The following is a 22,784-nucleotide window of genomic DNA, read 5'->3' as shown; positions in this document are numbered from 1 at the left end:
GATCCTTCCCTTTTCATCATTATATATTTGGTTAGCCTGAATTGTTTCTTTAACATATAACAACATTCCTCTCTTCGTTTGTTCTGATAATGACACAAATAGTACCCCCAATTTAAAATACTCCAGTAGCTTATGTTTTTTTATATATAGACTTCTTGTAGTGATATTATGTCTAGATTCAATCTTTGTAATTTATTGAAGGTTTTTTTTCCTTTTCATGGGTGAGTTCAATCTGTTGATGTTTAATGATAGTATCTTAAGATCTTCTTGCATTGTTCTATCTATATTTGGGTCTTATACTCCTGATTGTTCTTATTACTCTGGGTTCTGTAGGTTTTGCTCTGTTATTCTCTGTTTAGTCCCTTTTCTCTTTTTCCCTTTCCTTTTGCTGCAGTTTCTTTTCTTCTGTAGCAGGCATTCCTTGATCTCTCTCTTCTTTTGCTTTCCTCTCCTCCAGTTCCTCTTCGGTACCAAAATGCTGATTGTAGAACTCCATTGCTTTATCCAGTGAGTCCAACTATGTCTCCTTTCATGCCCTATGACCAGCATTTCTTCTGGGGTCAACCATCTGAAATTTTGTATTTGTATTTTGTATTTTATTGGTCTTGTGTGCCGCCCACTCCCGAAGGACTCCGGGCGGCTTACAATAAACAAAGGAAGGGGATAAATAGACAAATAGACAAACAACAATTTAAAATACACAACATTCATAGTTACAGTGGGGCTGGCTATTTCAACAGTCCCCCAGCCTGCCGGAGCAGCCACATCTTAGTGGCTTTGCGGAAGGCTGGGAGAGTAGTAAGGGTCCGGATCTCCACGGGGAGCTCGTTCCAGATGGCTGGAGTTGCAACAGAGAAGGCTCTCCCCCGGGGAGTCGCCAGCCGACATTGGCTGGCAGATGGGATCTGGAGAAGGCCTAGTCTGTGCGATCTGATCGGTCTATGGGAGGTAATTGGCAGGAGGCAGTCTCTCAGGTACCCAGGTCCGATGCCATGTAGGGCTTTATAACGACTAGCACCTTGAAGCAAGTCCGGAGACTAATGGGTAGCCAGTGCAGCTCGCGGAGGATAGGTGTAACGTGGGTGTACTTGAGTGTACCCACGATCGCTCGTGCGGCTGCATTCTGGACTAGCTGAAGTCTTCGAACACTCTTCAAGGGCAGCCCCATGTAGAGCGTGTTACAGTAATCCAGTCTTGAGGTCACAAGGGCGTGAGTGACTGACTGAAGGGCCTCCCAATCCAGGTAGGGTCGCAATTGGTGCACCAGGCGAACCTGGGCAAAGGTCCCCCTGGTCACAGCCGACAAATGGTGTTCTAAAGTCAGCTGGGGATCCAGGAGGACTCCCAAATTGCGAACCCTCTCTGAGGGGCGTATAATTTCACCCCCCAGCCTGAGAGATGGAATACTTGGCCAATCTTTGGAAGGGAACATCAGTAGCCACTCGGTCTTGTCTGGATTGAGTGCCAACTTGTTTACTCTCATCCAGACCCTAACAGCCTCCAGGCACTGGCACATTACTTCTACTGCTTCGCTGAGTTGGCACGGGGCGGACAGATACAACTGCGTATCGTCCGCATATTGGTGGTACTTAATCCCGTGCCGGCGTATGATCTCACCCAGCGGCTTCATGTAGATGTTAAATAGGAGGGGGGACAGGACCGAACCCTGCGGCACCCCATAATTGAGGGGCCTAGGGGTCGACCTCTGCCCTCCGACCAACACTGACTGCGACCTGTCCGAGAGGTAGGAGGAGAACCACCGAAGGACGGTGCCTCCCACTCCCACCTCCCACAACCGTCGCAGAAGGATACCATGGTTGATGGTATCGAAGGCCGCTGAGAGGTCAAGGAGCACAAGGATAGAGGGGTGACCCCTATCCCTGGCTCGCCAGAGATCATCGATCAGCACAACCAAAGCAGTTTCCGTGCTATAACCAGGCCTGAAACCCGACTGAAAGGGATCCAGATAATCGGTTTCATCCAAGGACCATCGGAGTTGAGAGGCCACCACTTTCTCAACAACCTTCCCAACAAAGGGAAGGCTGGAGACTGGACGATAGTTGCTCAAAATGGCTGGGTCCAGAGATGGTTTCTTCAGGAAGGGTCTCACCACCGCATTCTTTAGGAGGAGCGGGAAAATTCCCTCCCGGAGAGAGGTGTTGACTATTGTCCGGATCCAGCCACGTGTCACCTCCCTGCTGGTCGAGACCAGCCAGGAGGGCACGGGTCCAGTATACAGGTGGAGGCACTCACCGCTCCCATGGCCTTATCCACTTCCTCAGGAGAGACAGGTTGAAACTCAATCCATGAAATATGCTCAAGACCTTCCCCCGGTACCTCGGCTGGTACCGTGCAATTGGCGTCCAGCTCTGTCCGAATCCGAGCGACTTTATCCATTAAATACTGAACAAATTCCTCAGCTCTACCTTGTAAAGGGTCATCCGCATCTCTCCCTTTCAAGAGGGAGCGGGTTATTCTAAACAAGGCGGCTGGGCGCGATTCAGCGGATGCAATAAGGGCGGCAAAATGCGAACATTTCGCCGCCCGTATTGCCACGAGATAGGCTCTGATAAAGGCTCTCATCAGTGCTCGGTCTGACTCAGATTTACTGGCCCTCCAGCGGCGCTCTACAGTACAATTTATGTTATACTTCATCAACACCGTAGTTAAAAATTGGTACTCCTTCCGCAACTCAGGTTTTTTTTGTATCCAACACTTCCACCACCTTTTAACATGTATATAACCCTCCACCCCAATGTCGCTTGACATATAGATGTAAACGTCTTTCAGATCCAATCCCATTTTAATCCTCCCTTTAGACCAGTGATGGCTAACCTTTTCCGGACCAAGTGCCCAAATCGTGCACGTGCATGCGCTTATGCGTGCGCCCAAACTGCCAAAATGCAATGTACGTGTGGCCCCCAAGCACACTGCCTCTCTGCATATGCATGCATCCCCCCCGCACGCACCCCTATAGCCCCCTGCACACACTTCCACAGGCGTGCACAGTAGAGACCTGAAGACCAGCTGGCTAGCAGGAGTGGTATGTGCAGTGGAGCTAAACTGGGGTGACAGCTCGCATGCCCACAGAGAGGGCTCTGCAGGCCACCTCTGGCACATGTGCCATAGGTTCGCCATCATGGCTTTTGACCATTCTTTTTTTAATCCACAATGTCTTTATGAATTAGAAGAGAAAATAATAGTAATAATAATAGTAGTAGTAGTAGTAATAGGCTCAGGATAAAAAGAAGAAATTTGTAATCCAAGAAGGATCCCTAAGCGTGTCCTTAACGTTCTGCTTTATCTATACAATATTATTATGAGTTCATCAAGAGTATCTGGGTATTCCAAAGAGATGGAGACAAGCAACACTTAGCCTTTAGTCCACATTGTTTGTAATCCACCACCGGTCAGCCAAAGTTATAGGTTAAAAGATATGCAAGAAATGAGAAAGAAAAAAAGGGTATTCGTCACTTCCACAAACCTTCAGTTATATATCCTCTTTGCCCAGTAGATGTTCTCCTTGCTTCTTACTTCTCATAGTAGTTTATATGTCAGTACAAGGAGGGGAAGCCATTTCATTTCCCCTATTTTAACCCAAAGTCTAGGAAGGTGACTCAATATAATTGCAAATTGTGTCTATCCAAAGTTACCTCTGTCCAAATCCTCTTTTATAATCTTCAGTCCAGTTCAGTCTCTCTGATTTTTTTTTTTTTACCAGAACAGCTCTCCCTTTACTCCTTCCTTATTATTATGGATCTGTAACTGTTCCACGTTTATCCTCGCCGCTTTAAAGGGGAGGGGGGAGAAGAAATCCCCTCCCCTCCTTCTCTCTGGAGTCCCCCTTTCTTCTTAAATCAGCATAGGGAAATTCACTCACTTTGGTGGAAGTTGGAAAGAAACTTCATCCAGGTCTAATCCACTGCTTTCTTCTGCTTTCTCAACACTTGCTCCAACCAGCTGTCACACTTCAGTTTGGCCATTAATGGCTGTCTTCTTCTCCGCCTTCTTTCAGGAAGGATTACTCCTGACCAGCAAAACAGACCACTGTTTGTTTGCAATCAACGAAGAACCCTTCTGTTGCCCCTACAGGGCAACTTCAGCTCCAAGGAGCCACTCGGACAAAAACCGGCTGTGCTTCATTGGAGATCCCACTCTCACACCTGTTCGTGACGACACCAGCTTGCTCCTTGGGAAAATTAATTGCCATCTCTGATCCAGTTTGATAGTTAGTCAAGAAGCCTTTAAACCATGCCATACATGTGCTCAAAGTGTATGAAGTTATAGATAGTTCTGTATAGTTTTATAGTCAGACAAACTCAACCCCTGGCCTGGAGAAAATAAATGAAAAACAGTGATCCATGAATTACACTTGTCATTACAATCCTAGAAGCTGACTTTACAACACAGATCAGGAAAACAAAACACCCTTGTGGATTTTTTTTTATCCTATCAGAGACAACACAGAAATAAATATCTAACAAAATTAGTCTGAAAAAAAACATTTAGTGTCTTAACAGAAGACACTTATGTGAAAGGTTGAACTCTCATTTGAGAATGCATACACACTTCTCTTGTACTGTAGTCCAGAATTTCAGTACTACCTGGAAAGGAGGAGTAAAACAGCCCCACCTTCAGATAACATGTGTCATAAAATGGACCAAAATCACAGCATGCCTGTGGAAATGACAGAAGAAGAACTGAGCAAGGAGACTATAGAAATGCAAGAAGTGGCAGTCCCAGAGCAACACAAGGAACAGCAAGAAGAGAATAAGTTGCAAGAGCCACTAAGAGGCAAAGGCAAAAATGGGAGGAAAGAATCTGACTACCAGCTATAAAAAAGCAACCAGAGGACTACTGTATGCGTTAGTTTAGGCACAGAGCTTCAGAAACCAATTCCAGGACTGTGAGTACTGGGGAAGAGAAAACCCCATGTAAAAGTTTATGGTGAAGAAGTGGAAAGTTTTCAAATGTAAATGGACTGAGTTTGGCTACAAGAGCTAATTAAGTAAGGAAGACTCAACTGGGAATTAAACAATGTAGGAAAATTTAGAGCCAAGAACATAGATATAGGATAATAGACATAGAATGTAGAGATAGAAAATATAGATTAAATAAATAAAAAGTTTAAGAAAGAAACACTTCCTAGTAATATTAAGACTTTATAGTAAGATTGGTAATAAGAAATTAAGAAGGATATAGAAATAGAATAACAGAGTTGGAAGGGACCTGGGAGGTCTTCTAGTTCAACCCCCTGCTACACCACTTCAGACAAATGGTTATCCAATCTCCTCTTAAAAACTGCCAGTGTTGGAGCATTCACAACTTCTGGAGGCAAATTGTTCCACTGATTAATTGTTCCAACTGTATAATTTCTCCTTAGTTCTAAGTTGCTTTTCTCCTTGATTAGTTTCCACCCATTGCTTCTTGTCCTACCCTCAGGTGCTTTGGAGAATAGTTTGACTTCCTCTTCTTTGTGGAAGCCCCTGAGATATTGGAACACTGCTATCATGTCACCCCTAGTCCTTCTTTTCTTCAGACTGGAATATAGAATAACAGAGTTGGAAGGGACTTTGAGGTTGTCTAGTCCAACAGAGCCGAGGTGGTGCAGTGGTTAAATGCAGCACTGCAGGCTACTTCAGCTGACTGCAGTTCTGCAGGTCAGCTGTTCAAATCTCACCGGCTCAGGGTTGACTCAGCCTTCCATCCTCCCGAGGTGGGTAAAATGAGGACCCGGATTGTTGTTGGGGGCAATATGCTGACTCTGTAAACCGCTTAGAGAGGGCTGAAAGCCCTATGAAGCGATATATAAGTCTAACTGCTAACCTCCTAGACCAGACATACCCAGTTTCAGCAACCGTTCTTTATATGTTTTAGCCTCCAGTCCCCTAATCATTTTTGTTTCTCTTCTCTGCACTCTTTCTAGCCTCTCCACATCTTTTCTACATCATGGCGACCAAAACTGGATGCAGTATTCCAAGTGGCCTTACCAAGGCATTATAAAGTGGTATTAACATTTCACATGATCTTGATTTAATTCCTCTGTTTATGCAGCCTAGAACTGTGTTGGCTTTTTTGGCAGCTGCAGCATACTGCTGGCTCATATTTAAATTGTTGTCTACTAGGACTGCAAGATCCCTCTCACAGTTACTACTATTGAGCAAGGTACCACATATACTGTACTGTGCATTTTGTTTTTATCGCCTAAATGCAGAGCATTACTTTTTTCACCATCAAATTTCATTTTGTTAGATACCACCTATGTTCAAGTCTCTCAAGATCCCTCTGTATCTTAAGCCTATCTTGTGGAGTGTTGGCTATTCCTGCTAGCTTGGTGTCATCTGCAAATTTGATGAGTTCCCCATCTATCCCCTCGACCAAATCATTGACGAAGATGTTGAAGAGTATTGAGCCTAAAACAGAGCCTTAGGGTACCCCACAAATTTTGCAAACATGCCTTCAATTCATAATCTCCTAATTTTTGTTTCTAATGATAATCTTAAATATTTAAAAAGAAAACTGATAAGTGGTTTGCCACCTATATTTATTCCTGCCTTCCTGCCCTCCCTTTTAACTAGCAATTGATGTGCACCACATGGCATATACAGAGCATTCAGAAAATATTCAGACCATCTTCACTTTGGTCAATTTTGTTATGCTGCAGCCTGATTCAGTTGTGAAAATTTTGTCAAATTATCAAAATTTTGACAGTTGTCAAAAATCCTTTTTTTCTCATTAATCTACACTTAGTACCCCAAAATGCCAAAGTGAAAACAAAATTTTAGAAATGTCTGTAAATGTATTAAAACGAAAAACCTGAAATAACACATTAGCATAAGTATTCAGACTCTTCACTCAGTACTTTGTTGAAGCACCTTTGGCAGCAGTTGCAGCCTTGAGTCTTTGGGTATAATGTGAAAGCTTTGCACACCTGGATTGGGAGATTTTCTGCCATTCTTCTTGCAGATTCTCTCAAAATCAGTCAGGTTGGATGGTGCCTGTCAGTGGACAGCCATTTTCAAGTCTCTCCAGAGATATTCAATAGGGTGCAATGAGGGCTCTGCCTGGACCACTCTAGGACATTCACAGAGTTGTCCCCAAACCACTCCTGTAGTCTTAGCTATGTGCTTGGGATCGTTGTCATATTGGAAGATGAATTTTCAGCCCAGTCTGAGGTCCTGAGTTCTGTGGAACAAGTTTTCTTTGAGGATATCCCTGTACTTTGCTCCATTCAGGTTTCTCTCATCTCTGCTGCTGAAAAACACCCTTATAGCATGATACTGCCACCACTATGCTTCACTGTTGGGATTATATTGAGAAAATGATGAGTGGTGCCTAGTTTCCTCCAGAATTGAGGCAAAAAGTTCAATCTTGGATTCATCAGACTAGAGAATTTTGTTCTGCCTAGTCTGAGAGTCCTTCAGGTGTTTTTTTGCAAACTGCAAGTGAACTGTGTTTTGCACTGAGAAGAAGCTTTCACCACTCTACCATAAAGCCCAAATGGGTGGCCGTAGAAACATGTCAGCAATGATCAAGAGAAATGAGAGGTACCTGAGTGACATTTCAAGTTTTGCTGCAAAAATATATGGATATGAAATAATCAGGAATCAATTTTTAAAAAGACTTTATTTTTACTTAAATAAACACTTTGTTTAACAAAATTGCTTTTGAATTATGTAGAAGTGTATCTAAATATAACTTTGGTTTGCTCATTTTTAAAAATATTTTAAGATTAAAGTGTGTAATAGACTAATATTTTAATCAGCTATAACCACTTACTCCTTGTCCATCTATCTGCAGTATTTTCCAGATTTGTTTTTTGCTTTGCAAAATTGTAATAAAAGGCTAATTTAGCTTTTCTTGGCCATGAATACAGTCATTAATTAACCAGACATCTAAATTGATTTATAATCCCTTGAAGATTTTTTTCAATAAAATTGAATTCATCTTAAAACATTCCCATTTAAATTATCAAGCTGCTTAACTGGTTGGAATACGAAACACATATTTGTATCTAAAATGTGCAGCTAGAAATTCATAATTTTATTTTGTCATATTGGTGATTTTTTTCATTTTCTGATTTTAATGCAAACCCGACATGTTGTACATTATTCTTGCATTTTAATGGGTTAGTTGGATTATATTTCTAACTAGCTGCTAAAAAGTTTGTTCTTATTGCACCTGAGTGTTGAGAATCAAACACACTAAAACACTTTAATCCAAAGTGTTCCTGAGTAGAATATAATTTTACATTGGGGGGTGGGGGCTGAGTGGAATGATCTTCAGTATATAATCCTTATATTCCAACTATTGCTTCTCCTAGCACAGCGGTCTCCAACCTTTCCGGCTTTGTGGACTGGAGAGGGGGTTAGAGTAATGGTTCTGTGTGAGTGGTGGGGAAGCGTGCAAGTGGCGGGAGTTGCACGCTTGCCCGCCATTTCCACAACCCAGTTCTGAATGGACTATGGCCTAGTAGTGGACCATGACCTTAGGGTTGAGGACCCCTGTCCTAGCACATCATATATTACAAAAAAATTATGTGAGCTTAAGGAACCACATTTCTATAATGGCAGGAACTGACTTGTTCTCTGCTTGAGAGTTTATTTCTACCTGGGAAATGAGCAATGTAAATCTTGAAATTTGTACTTATCATCCATTGTTTTTGTAGAAAACAATTGTGTTATTAGTCATATAAGATAATATACTTTTACAAGAGTGGATTATAAGAAGGAAAGTTATAACAGATTATTACCTGCATTTTAAAAAAAGAACAGTGTTAAATCGATTTTGCATGATTTTGGCACAATTTATCCTTTAATTGGGTGTGTAATATAAGATTTTAAACAAAACGTTTCATAAAACTACCATTTCTGTGATGCCATTTAAAAATATAGAAATTGTCTATTATTTTTGAGTTTTTCAAAGAATAAAATTATTTTTGTCAAGTAGAATGTACTTGGGCAAGCTGACATAAGAGTAAAAGTTAACGGGAAGGATAGTTTTTGCTTCTTAGAGTTCAGATCTTTCATAAAACTTGTAGTATTTTTAAAAACTAAAGAAAAGAGATTACTGGTTCATAATTCAAAGAAACACATTTGGTTTTTTTTTAAGTTAAGTCTATAAAACAATACGTTAATTGAAAATCACTTTACATTAAACTTATGTAGTTTTTTTGTATAATTTATCAAATAAGCAGTGTAGCAGTTTTGCACATTTTCCAGAAGAGATCAGCCTTTTCTACACAGTAGAAAAATAGGGAATTAATTTATTCATATTGATAGAATTAAGTATTGTGTCTTTATTTATAGTTGTAAAGTTGTAAATGTAAAATAATTAAATATTTTTAATTCAATATAATTTTAAACATTTCAAATAATGTGAATAAGATAAAAGAATGTATGCAGTGTCACAATAGATGCAGCTCAAACTGGCAAATTATGACAAATCATGAAAAATGGCAGCACTTTTCATTTACTTTGTCCTGTCTTGTGTATCAACAGCATCAACACTGAGCATGTTTTCTTTATTCATTCTTTGCAATATTACCTTAAATGCTTAGTTCAGGTAGTTTCATTTTTATTAGTGCCTAATATTTACAAAGGCTCCCTTTTCTAGTACCTTGATCATGGTAAATGAATCCTTTAAATTGTTAATTGCCGATCCCTATGCAATTCATGGCAGGCAACGAACAAACTATAGAGATTACCAGTATTTTGTACAATTATTTTTTGCTGTTTTTAAAAAAATCTTCATTACAAGCAAAAAAAGTAATGTATCTTTCAGATAATCTTGTGTGTTCCATTTATATATATTACCCCAGTTAAGGTGTAAGCATATTTTGTTTCCATGAAAAAAACATGGGCTCAGCTGAGAAACCTATCTTTGCGGGCCAGCAGAGGCCCCATGGGCCGGACCTTTGGTTTTTTCTAGGCCGGCCCCATGGGCCGGATTCAGCCTTCAGGTCTTGAGTTTACACCCCTATTAGATACTGCAAATCCATATCAGTTTTTTTAATTCTGTCTGAAACTGGAATGGGAAGACCAGATGATGGTCTGTAAGAGTTGGTGATTGCTAATATCTGTGTCAAGAAGAGGAAATCAAGAGCCAAGGCGATTCAAATAAATATAGGTTTATTGCATCCCAACACTCTCTATAAGAATCTGAACTACTAACAGTCAAAGGAAATTGGCGATATATAATAGTCAGTGGAATTCAACCTGGGTTAGACTTAGATCTCTTGTAGGCACAAAGGAACTTGAGACTGATGATGTGCTTGATCCCTCCCTCGGACGCAGCTTGGTCATCTCTTACAGTCTAGTCTCCTTTGTTCTTGGAAGTTTTTTCAGCAGAGTTATAGTTATTGGTATAATTTATATCCTCTGCAATTCCACAAATTTCAGATGCCTCTCACAAGAAACTAACGTAAGAAATATAAGAAATAAGCAACTTAAAACAACAAAAATCATTACAACAACACAATATGTCGGAAGCCTCAAAAGTCAGACAAAATAACAACAGAATAACATATCTCCCACTTTGAATACTGAAAGTATGGTGAGGAGAGGATAAGGAGAGATTAAAAACTTGAGCAACAACTTTACATTAATCATTAACATTAAATATACTGCTGTCTCAACATGAATTTCATCTGTTCTTTAGAAATGGATTATGTTTTTACACAAAATGTCTATTATATTTTTATCAAGTACTGCACAAGTAAAAGAAAATGTCATCTTCAATGCCCCATTTCCATCTCTCCTTACATGTCATCTAATATGTTTGGGTGTGATAGTTGTTAGTGCTGTAACAGATCACTGTTATTAGATTTTTAAAAATCACAAAAAATTAAAACATACTATATCAACATTAGGAAGTAACACTATATAATGGTATAACAACACTAGAATGCATTTTGTTGCTTATTTAAGTATTGACATCTTAATGTTTGTTATATAAACATATTTTCTTAAACTTTAATTTAGAGGCATTCTAAAAGGATAGTAATTACTCTGAAATAAATTAAAAATACTTAAAACAAAAGTGAAGAAAATTCTAAAATTCTTCTAATATCTCATTCTTCCAAAAGTCAATTTTCATCTTTACCCCATTGGCTGTATTCCCTATCCATCGAAAAAAATATTAAAGACATCCCCAACCATGAATTCTCAATAAGCATATTGTAATTCACATTTGGTTCGAATGGTCTATTAGAACCATTTACAAATATCTATATTTTCCTCTGCAACCCTCTCAGCATAAATAAAAGCATAGGTTTTGTTATAGAAAATTCTTTGGCCTTAAAAGGTTATTATTTTTGTAATCCAAAATAGGCTAAATCTTTATTGTGAAGTCCTTAGTGCTGTCTGAGTTTGGTTGTTTGTTACTTCCACACATTTCATTACTCAGCTAGATAACAACAGTACTCATTCCATCTCTGTAGCTCTATCTTTCCGTACCACTCTCTCTCTTTCTCTGTGTCTCTTGTCTCTCTTTCCCTCCCTCTCTCTCCCCTTGTTTCCTTCCCCCTCTCTCACTGTCCCTTCCCCTCTTGCTTTCCCTCCCTTTCCCTCTCTGTTTCTCTCTTTCCTGCCCTTCCTATTTCACTATTTCTCTCTCTCTTTCCTGCTCTTCCTCTTTCTCTGTTCCTCTCTCTCTTTCCCTCCCCTCTCTCTTTCCTTCCCCCCTCTCTCTTTCTCTGTGTCTCTTGTCACTCACTCTTTCTCTCCCCTCTCTTTCCCGGTTTCCCTCCCTCCCTCTCTCTTTCGCCTCCCCCCTCTGATATCTGGGAGGTGAGAGCAAGCCGACAATGACGCAAGGTTGCATTGGGGCTCCAGGAGGAGGGTATCCCAGCTCCTCCATTGTGAAACACGCCTAATTTCACTGTGCTGAGCAAGGCGCTGCGACAGTAGTGGGCAGGCCATGGAGGCAGCAACAGCAAATGTACTGCAACGAAGGCGGAATGCTGTTTTGCACAAAGGCAAGTGCAGGGATGCTTCGCTCCCGCACTAAGGTTACAGCTATCGCCACCGCTGCAATAGGGTGACGGCTCATTCATCCCTCTGCCGTGACAGGGCAACAAGGAGCCGCAGCAGAGGGATGAAAGAGTCACGTGCAGCTCTGGAGCTGAGGGTTGCCGACACCTGGATCAGAGCACTGCAAGAGACAAATTTTATAAAATACAACATTGGTATAGGTGTGTTTTATTAAAATTAATATTCTGTGGATTTGGATTTGATACATATTTTCAAGTGATCTGCAGTGGAATGAAGATATAATATAGGATTATCTATATAAATGCTTTTAAGGAGTTTTTTAAAAAATCTTTCAAGATCAATAATCTGAGAAGACTGTCAAATCAATTTGATTCAACTAAAAAACATAAATTACAATTTGTTTTGATAAACTTTTTAATGCTTTTTGTATTATATGTATACTAAAAAACAGTTACTTTCCATTTTAGTTATCTGGAAAAATATGAGAAAGTACATCATTTTGGAGAGGATGATGATGAGGTACAACCAGGCAATCCAAAGCCACAACTACCTATAGGTGCAATTCCATGTTCCTATAATTACCAGCAGCACAGCGTGTCAGGTAAATCTTACAGCCAATTAATAGTACCATTTATATTGGATTTCTTTGAAAAGAATAGCACAGTGACCTATACATGTATTGTTGCTAATCTGTATTTTTGCCTTCATGAATAGATTTTCTTCGACAAAGTTATGGGCTATCTATGGACTTTAATTCACCAAATGATTATAATAAATTGGTGCTTTCTCTATTATCTGGACTCCCAAATGAAGTGGACTTCGCTATTAATGTGTGCACTCTTCTGTCAAATGAAAGCAAACATGTTATGCAGCTTGAAAAGGACCCTAAAATCATCACCTTATTACTTGCTAATGCTGGGGTGTTTGATGACAGTAAGTTTCTAATTTGCATAATATTTTAAAGATAAATGTACTACTGTAAAATATAATTTTTCAAGTGCTGAAAATCTATCTTCTGTTTAAGCTATTCACTAATTTTACGCAGGACAAGCCCTGCCACATCAGAACAATGGTTCATTTAGTTTAGTATTCTTTAACAGTGTTTATTCAGATGTTTTTGTGACATCTGTGGCATAAAGACCACATCTTTCCCCTTACTTGCTCTATCAGTCAATGTTGTTTATTGACGACCATTTACTCAAGAGAAAAGACAGATTTTAATAAATGTGTTTAAATTCCCTTTTAAAGCTGTTTAAGCTTCAATCTTATACCTGTTTTTCTGTGGGTAAACTCCATTAAACTCTCAGACTATATTGTTGGTATTATGTTCGCCACATTTACTTTGCTTAAATTATATATAGCAACAGCACTTAGACTTATACACCACTTCACAGTGCTTTTCAGTCTCTATAAGCGGTTTACAGTGTCAGCCTATTGCCTCCAACAATCTGGGTGCTCATTTTACCAACCACTGAAGGATGGAAGGCTGAGTCAACCCTGAGCTGCTCAGAATTGAACTTCTGGAGTGAGCAGTGAGTTAGCCCTGCAGTACTGCATTCTAACCATTGCACCACCACAACTCTTATATATTGTGTGATTCCCCTTTTTTGGTTCTGGATATACTCTCAATGAGTTTCATATTTACTGAGTATTTCTAGAATTGGATTCTAGAAATCTGGGACAATTGGCAGGATTTTTTTGTTTAGAATTCTGTACATTTCTATCTTCTTTTCCTTTTTTGTTTAAAGCTCTTCATGTCTAGTTGCCCATTTTTGCAATATTTGCATCTGTATAATTTCTTTTCTAAGACAGAGTAATCAAAAATGTCCAGAATCTATATAGTCAAACTATTAATTATTTATCAGGTTTTTATAGGATTTTAAATCTTTCTAATTATTTTCATTCTTTATTGAAATGACTTAATAAAAGCAGTTATACAGTTGTGGAAAGTTTTTACAAGGAAGATGTTATGTATAATAATCATAATCCAAGTGTAAGAAAATAATTTATAAATCAAATGCTAAACTGAGTAGGGTAGGACTTATTGTGTGTGCATATTTTTCCCTGCGGTTGGAAGTTACTGCATTAGGATCAAATATGACTTTGACAAGCTTTTTGATTAAGGCAATTTCATTTGTGTTTGTATTAATACTTCTTTCATGGCATTATTTTAATGGAATCCATGAAACCAGATTTGTATTGTTAAGTCAAATAGAATGTTCTTTTGTTATTTATTTTTTATAATTTATAGAACATGTTACTTTTCTTTTTCTTTCACAAACCCTTTATTATTTAATCTATTGGATACTATAAACATGCTTCCTAGTATTCTCATAGCATACATTGATTTGTCATTGATCATTCTGTATCCCATTCTGTGCTTAGATATGTTCATGAAAGTTGGATTTCTCAAAATAATGGAATTATATAAGATACCATTTTCTGAAGAGAAATATTCCTTAAACCCTTCAGTATATGGATAATCAAGAATGTAGCTATTAAATCTTCATACTATGATATGTATTGATTGAATTTTATGAAATCCACTCCATAAATTATTTTAAAATAATTATTACTGTATTAGTCATTTTAAAATGTGGTATAATATTCATTCCAAGAAAGAAAATATAGAATCTGTCTTTTTTCCCCACATAGGCCTAAAATGTATCTTTCAAACATTTCTTCTAGAAAGCAGATTTTACAAACAAATCTTTTGTTCACAATAAACTTCTAACACTTTCATGTAAACATGCATATTTTCCCAGTCCTTCATAATCACATTATAAATATACACGGTCTTCTGATTTCTTTTGATTAAGTGACTACTTTGTTCATGTGTAAAGAGGAAGGAATACAGTGGATATAAAAACTCTAAGTATCCCTTTTAAAATGCCAGATTTTTGAGATATAAAAATGTAAAAGAATCCAATCAACATAAATCACTTCAGATTTTTTCCACTTTTAATATAACCTACAGTATAAGCTGTACAATTCAATTGAAAAGCAAACTGAAAAATAACAATTAAAAACATACAATAATGTGCTTGCATAAGTGTGCCCCTTATGCACCTTAAACCAATGTTTGTTGAAGCACGTTTTGGTTTTATGACAGTGTTCAGTCTTTTGGGATAGAAGCCATATCAGCATGGTACATCTTGTCTTGCAAATCTTTGCCTACTCTTCCTTGTAAAAGTGCTCACACACCCTAACTCACTGTCATAAAGTCAAACCATGCTTTAACAAAGTTAAATCTTTGTTAAAGATTGTGAGGGTGTCTCCTATGCACAGCTTCCTTCAGGTCACCCCATTCCAAAACTTTGATATTCTTATAGTGAAGCCATTCTTTTGTTGATTTGGATATGTGTTGGGTCGTTGTTGTGTTGAATAGTGAAATTCATCTTCAATATTTTAGGACAGGCCTGAAAGTTTTTTTTCCAAAATTGACTGATATTTGAAAACTGTTCATAATTACCGCCACCTTGATTAAAGAGCTTTCCAAATGAAGAAAAGCAGCCCCAAAGCATAATGCTGCCACCACCATATTTCATTGTGGGTATGGTGTGTTTTCAGTGATGCAGTGTTACTTTTGCACCAAACATATTTTTTTGCAATTATGGCCAAAAGGTTTAACATTTTTTCTCCCTCTTTGCTCTGACACATACATCCACCTGTGCTATCCTTCCTGGACCTTCTATAACAGGAATGTGAAACTCACATTGTCATGGTGGCATCACGTCACATATCAGGACTTTTCCCCCCTTCGCTAAACTGGACATGGGCGTAGCTAGCGCATGACACATCTGGGCCACAGGCCGGGAGTTTGACAGCCCTGTTCTATACTCACACATATAGTTCATTTAGAAAGTGTTCAGACCCCCTTCACTTTTATAAATTTTGTTATGCTGCAGCATGATTCTGCAATTGTTGAAATTCATTTTTTTCATTAATCTACCCTCAGTACCCAATAATGACAAAGCGAAAACAGAATTTTAGAAATGTTTGTAAATTTATTTTTGAAAAAAACTGAAATATCACAATATTCAGGCTCTTTGCAACACTTGAAATTTTACTCAGATGCCTCTCATTTCTCTTGACCATTGCTGACATGTGTCTACACCTTGATTGGAGGCAACCTGTGGTAAATTAAATTGATTGGACATGATTTGGAAAGGCACATACCTCCATATCAAGCCTCACAGTTGACAATGCATACTTTAGCAGAGCAAAAGCCATGAGGTCAAAGGAATTGCTTGCAGAGCTCACAGAGAGGATTATTACAAGGCACAAATCTGGAGAAGGCTACAATAAAATTTCTGCTGCACTGAAACTTCCTAAGAGCACAGTGACTTCCATAATTCTGAAATGGAAGGCATTCGGCACAACCTGGATTTTTCCACTAGCTGGTTGCCTGGTCAAACTGAGCAATTGGGGGAGAAGGCCTTTAGTAAGAGAAGTGACCAAGAATCAGATGGTCACTCTGACTGAGCTACAGAGATCCTGTGGAGATGGGACAGAATTCCAGAAGGACAACCATCATTGCAGTCCTCCACTGATATGCATTTTATGGCAGAGCGGTGGAAGCCTCTCAATGCAAAACACAGCCTGCTTGGAGTTTGCAAAAAAGCACCAGAAGGACTTTTAGACTGTGAAGGAACAAGATTCTCTGGTCTGATGAAACCAAGATTGAACTTTTTGCCTCAATTCTAAATACTACGTCTGAAGTACAGGGATATCTTCAATGAAAACCAGTTTCACATATCTCAGGACCTGAGACTGGGCCGAAGATTCACTTTCCAACATGACAACGATCCTAAGCCACATAGCCAAGATTACACAGGAGTGGCTTAAAGAAAACTCTGTGAATGTCCTAGAGTGGCCCAGGCACAGCCCTGACTTGAACCCTATTGAACATCTCTGGAGGGACTTGAAAATGGCTGTCCATCAGTGGTCCCCATCCAACCTGACTGAGCTTGAGAGGATTTGCAAGAAAGAATGGCAGAAATCCTCCAGTCAAGGTGTGCAAAGGTTTCACATCATACCCAAAAGGAGTAAAGGCTGTAATTGCTGATAAAGGTGCTTCAACAACGTATTGAGTGAAGGATCTGAGTACTTATGCCAATTTGGTATTTTAATTATTTTCTTTTTAATAATTTTACAGACATTTCTAAAATTCTGTTTTTACTTTGTCATTGTGGAATACTGAGTGTAGATTAATGAAAAAAACAAAATGAATTTCAACTGTAGAATCAAGCTGCAGCATACAAAATTGATGAAAGTGAGGAAGGTCTGAATACTTTCTGAATGCACTGTATACAAACATCCAGTAACATGTTTATTCCAAGGCCTCCTTACACTCACATGTACCCCATACCCTCCTTCCCAGGTCTCCCTGAGTGCACATGCACACAGGCACCTACCAGTGCTCTCATTCCCAGGGATTGCACCTATCCCATGCCCTCGTTCCTGTGGCTCCCTAAAATCTCATGCACTTTGCACCCTCCTTTACAGGCCTCCCTATATTTGCACACACTCCACACCCTTCTTCCTGGGTTTCCTATACTCACACACACTGTATACTCCACTTCCTAGGACACTCTGTGCTCGCATACACCTTGGATTGCTGTTGCTCAGTAATGTAGTCACATGATGTCACACTTTACAATTATATTGCTTAGCAACAGCAATTGCAGTCTCAATTGCCATCATAATTCAAGGACTACCTGTATGAATTCAAACAAAAGAAAATGAACACTTATAAATAAAATCTTCTTGAATGTTGTTTGAATAATATATGTTGAAGAAATCAGTGAATTTTTCCTAGAACAGAATTTGTTTCCTAATCGTAGTTTTTAAAAATGATTGTGTATAGCAGATATTACTTTACTCTTCAGTGTGTGTGTGTGTGTGTGTGCATGCGTGCACACACACACACACACACACACACATGCTGGTCTTGTTGCATTCGGGTCTTTTCCCATGTAAGATTGAAATTGTCTTGGCAATGTTTCTGCAAGGTCTCACTCGCCATCTTCAGGCTGGGTTTTGGGTTTAAAGCATGGTTGGAGCTGCCATCTTTCTATAAATCTTGGTGTGTGTGTGTGTATGTAGTGCTGGCTTTGTTTCAGTAAGTGGTCAACAAACGAGCCCCACCCACCACCCAGGCCATTACATCCTGAAACAACAACCGACACACAGCCAGTACCAATCAGCACCAATCTACCAATCATGATACAACCACACAACCAATCATTCCACTTACTGAAACAAAGGCAGCACTCCACACACACACACCAAGATTTATAGAAAGATGGCAGCTCCGACCACGTTTTAAGCCCAAAGCCGAGCCTGAAGATGGCGAGTGAGACCTCGCCGAAACGTTGCCAAGATAATCTCAATCTTACATGGGAAAAGACCCAAATACAACAAGACCAGCATACCTACACCTGTGAAAATCTAAAGACTGATGTGGTCCAAACAAATAGTTTCCTATCCAACTATAACAATTTTAGAATTGCTTCTTAATAAACACTAATACTGATGTCAAATAAAGTAAAATATATAGGTAATAAACCAAATAAATTAGCTTGGTTTACTATAAAACAGCGGGTTTAAAATTATATTCTTTGAAATATTTTTATCAATTTAATGATAATGTTAATGCTTTTTTATAGCTTTAGGTTCATTTTCTACTGTGTTTGGTGAAGAATGGAAGGAGAAAACGGATAGAGATTTTGTTAAGGTAATTTCTAAAATTTTGATACCTAACATTTTTCTCAAATACATGTACAAATCAAACTATTCAAAGATAAAGTTTTCTTACAGAATCAGACCAGTGGAGGAAAAAGGAATTTATAAACTTAAGATATTGAAGTAGCATGAATAAAAATACTAAGAAGATGCAAAAGAGAAAAAGTGGTAATAAGTAGCCCTCAACTCACAATCCTATTGGTTTTGGTTTTCCCCAATGTAGTCATTAAGTAACTGGCATGGGTTGTTAAGTGAAGCACAGAATGCCTTGGATGGAGAAGGCCCTGGGAGGCCTAGTTGCACGCCCAGCCCACCAGCTCCAGGTGTCCCAAGGCTTCCCCCACGTATGAAGGCACCCATGCTCCATTTCCTGCCCCTCAGAGTATTTGTCAGCCTTAGGCAATTCTTCGGCCATACTACTTGGCCCAAACCACTGTCACTGCCCACCCCATCCCCACCCGTCACCATTCACTCACCTTTGGAAGATCTGATGCTCATGTTAGAGAAGGAGGGACAAGACATTCTGCCTTCAGCATCCCTGGGCTCCATTCTGGAAGTAGGTGCCATTTTCAGAAAATGTTTCCTGCTTCTGGAAGGGAGCCATGTGATCTAGGGATGCAGTAGCCTGCCCTTTCTCCCTAATAAGAACCTTGGACCTCCAAGGGTTCTTTCATAGTTGAATGTGTGATCAGTGAAGGAGTGAGGAGAAGTGTGGAATTCAATCGGTTGGTAAGCAGTCCCAGGCACCTGGCAGGGCAATGGTGGGAGATAGGCAGAGAGCATCACAGTGTCTTTGCAATTGTTCTTAATAACAAATGACCTCAAGGGTATTGCAGTCACTGAAGTTTCAAAACTGGGTCAAAAGTTGTAAGTCAAGGACTACCTGTACATTGTAACTTTATTACAAACTAGTGTTTACAGACAAGGTTTATCCTCCATTGTTGGTGGAGATAGAATCCAGAATGGGTTCACTCTGTCTGATCGAATAGAGACTGAGTCTGCATTTTTTTCAATATCCTGATTCCTCTACTGGCTCCCTCCTGCTTTAGACTCAGTCTCCATTGGGACTAGATGGAAAAAAAGCTTCTCTCCTCAGAAAGTGTTTTTTCTTCAGGACAAATTGATAGTTTGGAGTGGAAAAGTTTTTTTTTGTAGAGGCTTGCTCCCTGTTATTGAAAGCCACATGTAGAGCAGCCCAAGATATTCCTGGCTCCCCCAGGATTCGTCGAGCCACCTGACAGTGATGCCAGTACTCCGCCACTGGAATGAGGTTCCAGATGGTCTGCCTTGTTCATCATCTGTGCCGCGTGGCCGCAGAGGTGTGAAAAGCAGCAGGGCAAGTTTTTAGACTGACGGGGAGCCGTGGCTTGCTCCTTTGCTATTTTAGGAGTCCTCATGGGGCCGACCGCCATTTTGAACCATCTTTGGCGCAAAAGCTCCGGCCGCCGTTTTACAGCTCCATATCGCAGCAGTTGTCTTCACCCTGGCCGGGAGAGCCTAGTGAAGTGCAAGAAAAGGCCCAGGAGAGCCAAATTTCTTATAGGGCCCAGGTGAGCCCGCTTTTTGAAGCAGAGAGGCCCCAGGAGAGCCTGATCTTGCATGCAATCACCCACTTGGGGGTGTGGAGTGTGCCTGATTTTCCCAGGCAGTTGTGATCCAGACACAGACCATGGCTGATGCAGAACCACCCGCTGAACCATCAATGCTTCAAGAGGTGATAGCTGGGCCATTGGGGGTGAAGGCTGGGAGAAAGAAGGCAGATCCTTCCCAACTTAGTCAGCAGGATCCTCCTGCTAAAGCCTCTAAGGCTTCACAGAAGGTGGAGAGCAGGCGTCAAAGGGCCCTTGATAGGGAATTTGCAAGGACCCAGAAGGAGGCAACTAAGAGAGGAGCTGTGCAGTCCCAAAACCAGGGTACTCCACCGCTACCTGAGCCCACTGCAGCCCAGGCCTCTATCCACCTGAGGGAATTGTCTCCTGACAGTGACGACATTCCCTTGTCAGCTCCTGAGGGCCTGCAGTCAGATTCTCCATCCTTACCACCTTCCCTTGACCCAGGGGTGCTTTCTTGGCATCTCCTTCACCTGACCCTAGCCCTTTGCAGAGTGTGCAGACACCCTTGCCGGATATGGTTACAATAATTTGGGAGCCCATTAAACTGGGCATTACCACTGAGCTACATCAGGGAGATTCTTGTTGCTCTTCAGAGGGCGGCAGGGCCCATAGGGGGGACAGGGCATGCCGCAGATCAACATCCCAGCCCACTGCTCAAGTGGCTAAGTCACCAAACAGATCTTTTAACTATGAAGATGAAGAGGGCGAGATCCGTAGGGACTCTGATTTATCTGAAGACAAAGGGATCCGGTCCACCTTCTTCTCAAGTTGATCCCTCGGTATCAGGAAAAACTTCAGACCTCCTTTATTTAGAGGGGCAGTGGAGAAGGAAGTGGTTCCCTCCTCTTAAATTATTTCTGGACGTAGTTCAGAGACAATGGAACTCCCCAGGTTTGGATCCTTTCCCTAGCAGTCAGGATAAAAATTTTTACAATGAGGCCCCCAACTTGACCAAGTTGCTGGATGTTTCATCTGTAGATGCACCAGTAGGGACCCTGTCTTCCCCCTCAGCTATCTCAGGAGCTCCAGAGGAATCCTTGTGACTGGAGGACAGGTGGGCAGAGCAGACTTTGGTCAAGAACTAGGGCCTCCCTTCACTGAATTGCAGGGTAGGATTCCGGCGTCGGATTCCAGGTCCCATCAGGACCTCAATAAGCTTAAGGTGGCCATAGACTTCTCGGCTGACACCTTGAGTGCAACCCAGTTCTCTACCACGGCCATGGGAGCCTTGGTGGCAACCAGACATCTCCTTTGGCTACGCCAATGACAGGTGGACGCCAGACACAAGTGACATCTTGCAGCTGGGCCTTGGCCGAAGATAAGCTGTTCGGGGGGGTGGGGTCTGAAACCCCTGCTGGTCAAGTCCAAAGATAAGTGAAAAGTTCTTCCATCTCAATATAAAAAGGCAGAGGGTCGCCCTGCCCATTCTATTGTAGATAGCCCTTTCGAGGGGCGGACTGGGGGGCCAACTTCTCCCATCCTCAGTGCCAGTTTCAGCCCCATCAGGGCCAACAGCAGGATAGATCAGGCAAGGGTGGCCAGAAGTACCAGCCCAGAAGGTCCTACAGAGGGAGATCTGGTCGTTCCTTTCAGCGGCAGAAGTGACTGCCTACCAAACCTTGCCATCAATTTACCTTCTTTGCCTCCCGTTGGGAGGAACAACCATGGACACCTGGGTCAGGGAGATGATTAAATTCAGCCTCTCCCTCGAGTTCCTATCCTGCCCCCCCAAGGTCTCTCAGAACCTGTCCGGTATCAAGACAAGAAACGGCTAGCAGACCAAGCAATTTGGCATCTTCTGGACATAAGGGCAGTTCAACCAGTCCCGAGAGGACAGGGGTTTTATTCTCTCTTATTCATTGTTCCAAACACCTCCGGGGGGTTGGAGAGCAATTTTTGACTTAAAACGCTTGAACCACCATATTGTTTACCGGCGGTTCAAGATGCACTCTGTTGACCATCTTAGAGTGTGTCCAAAAGAATGACTTCTTCACTTTGGTGAACCTCACAGAGGCTTACCTGTATATCCCAATCCACGTGGACCACAGGCAGTTCCTGTGGTTCTGCTACCAGGGGAAACACTTCCAATACAGGGCTCTCCCCTTCGGGTCTCATCAGCTCCAGGATTTTCACAAAGGTCCTAGCAGCCGTAGCCGCCCATTTTATTATCAGAGTTTGGCCTGGTGCATACAAAATGGTAAAGTTTAGAAAAACACACCTTCTATAAGACTTTAGCTGATTAGTCCTGGTCACATTATTTATGACCAACTTTTTCTACAGTACCTATTGCATGATATTAGCTATCTATATACAGCATTACTAAAACTGTCCTGTTTGTGTGTAAAGTTTTTTAATTCAGCTCAAAATCTGATAATTCCAATGAAACTCTAAACATGAGGCTACTGATAATCAGTTTTTATTTTCTGCAGAA

At 40.7% G+C, this 22,784-nt stretch overlaps 1 protein-coding gene across 4 annotated transcripts in view; it reads left to right on the top strand.

The window, feature by feature from the left end:
- ARID2 (AT-rich interaction domain 2) overlaps window positions 1-22,784 on the top strand; it is a 171,756-nt gene that overhangs the window by 49,810 nt on the left and 99,162 nt on the right. For all 4 annotated transcript variants that reach the window (XM_032221274.1, XM_032221275.1, XM_032221273.1 and 1 more), the window contains 3 exons: window positions 12,461-12,594; window positions 12,708-12,926; window positions 18,665-18,732. In XM_032221274.1, coding sequence (XP_032077165.1) covers window positions 12,461-12,594; window positions 12,708-12,926; window positions 18,665-18,732 — 421 coding nt within the window. The remainder of the gene's footprint in view (window positions 1-12,460; window positions 12,595-12,707; window positions 12,927-18,664; window positions 18,733-22,784) is intronic.

The sequence above is a fragment of the Thamnophis elegans genome, chromosome 7 (genome assembly GCF_009769535.1).
Source record: "Thamnophis elegans isolate rThaEle1 chromosome 7, rThaEle1.pri, whole genome shotgun sequence".
NCBI lineage: Eukaryota > Metazoa > Chordata > Lepidosauria > Squamata > Colubridae > Thamnophis > Thamnophis elegans.
Note: the sequence above shows the minus strand (reverse complement) of the source record. Positions and strands in the feature narration are given on the sequence as shown.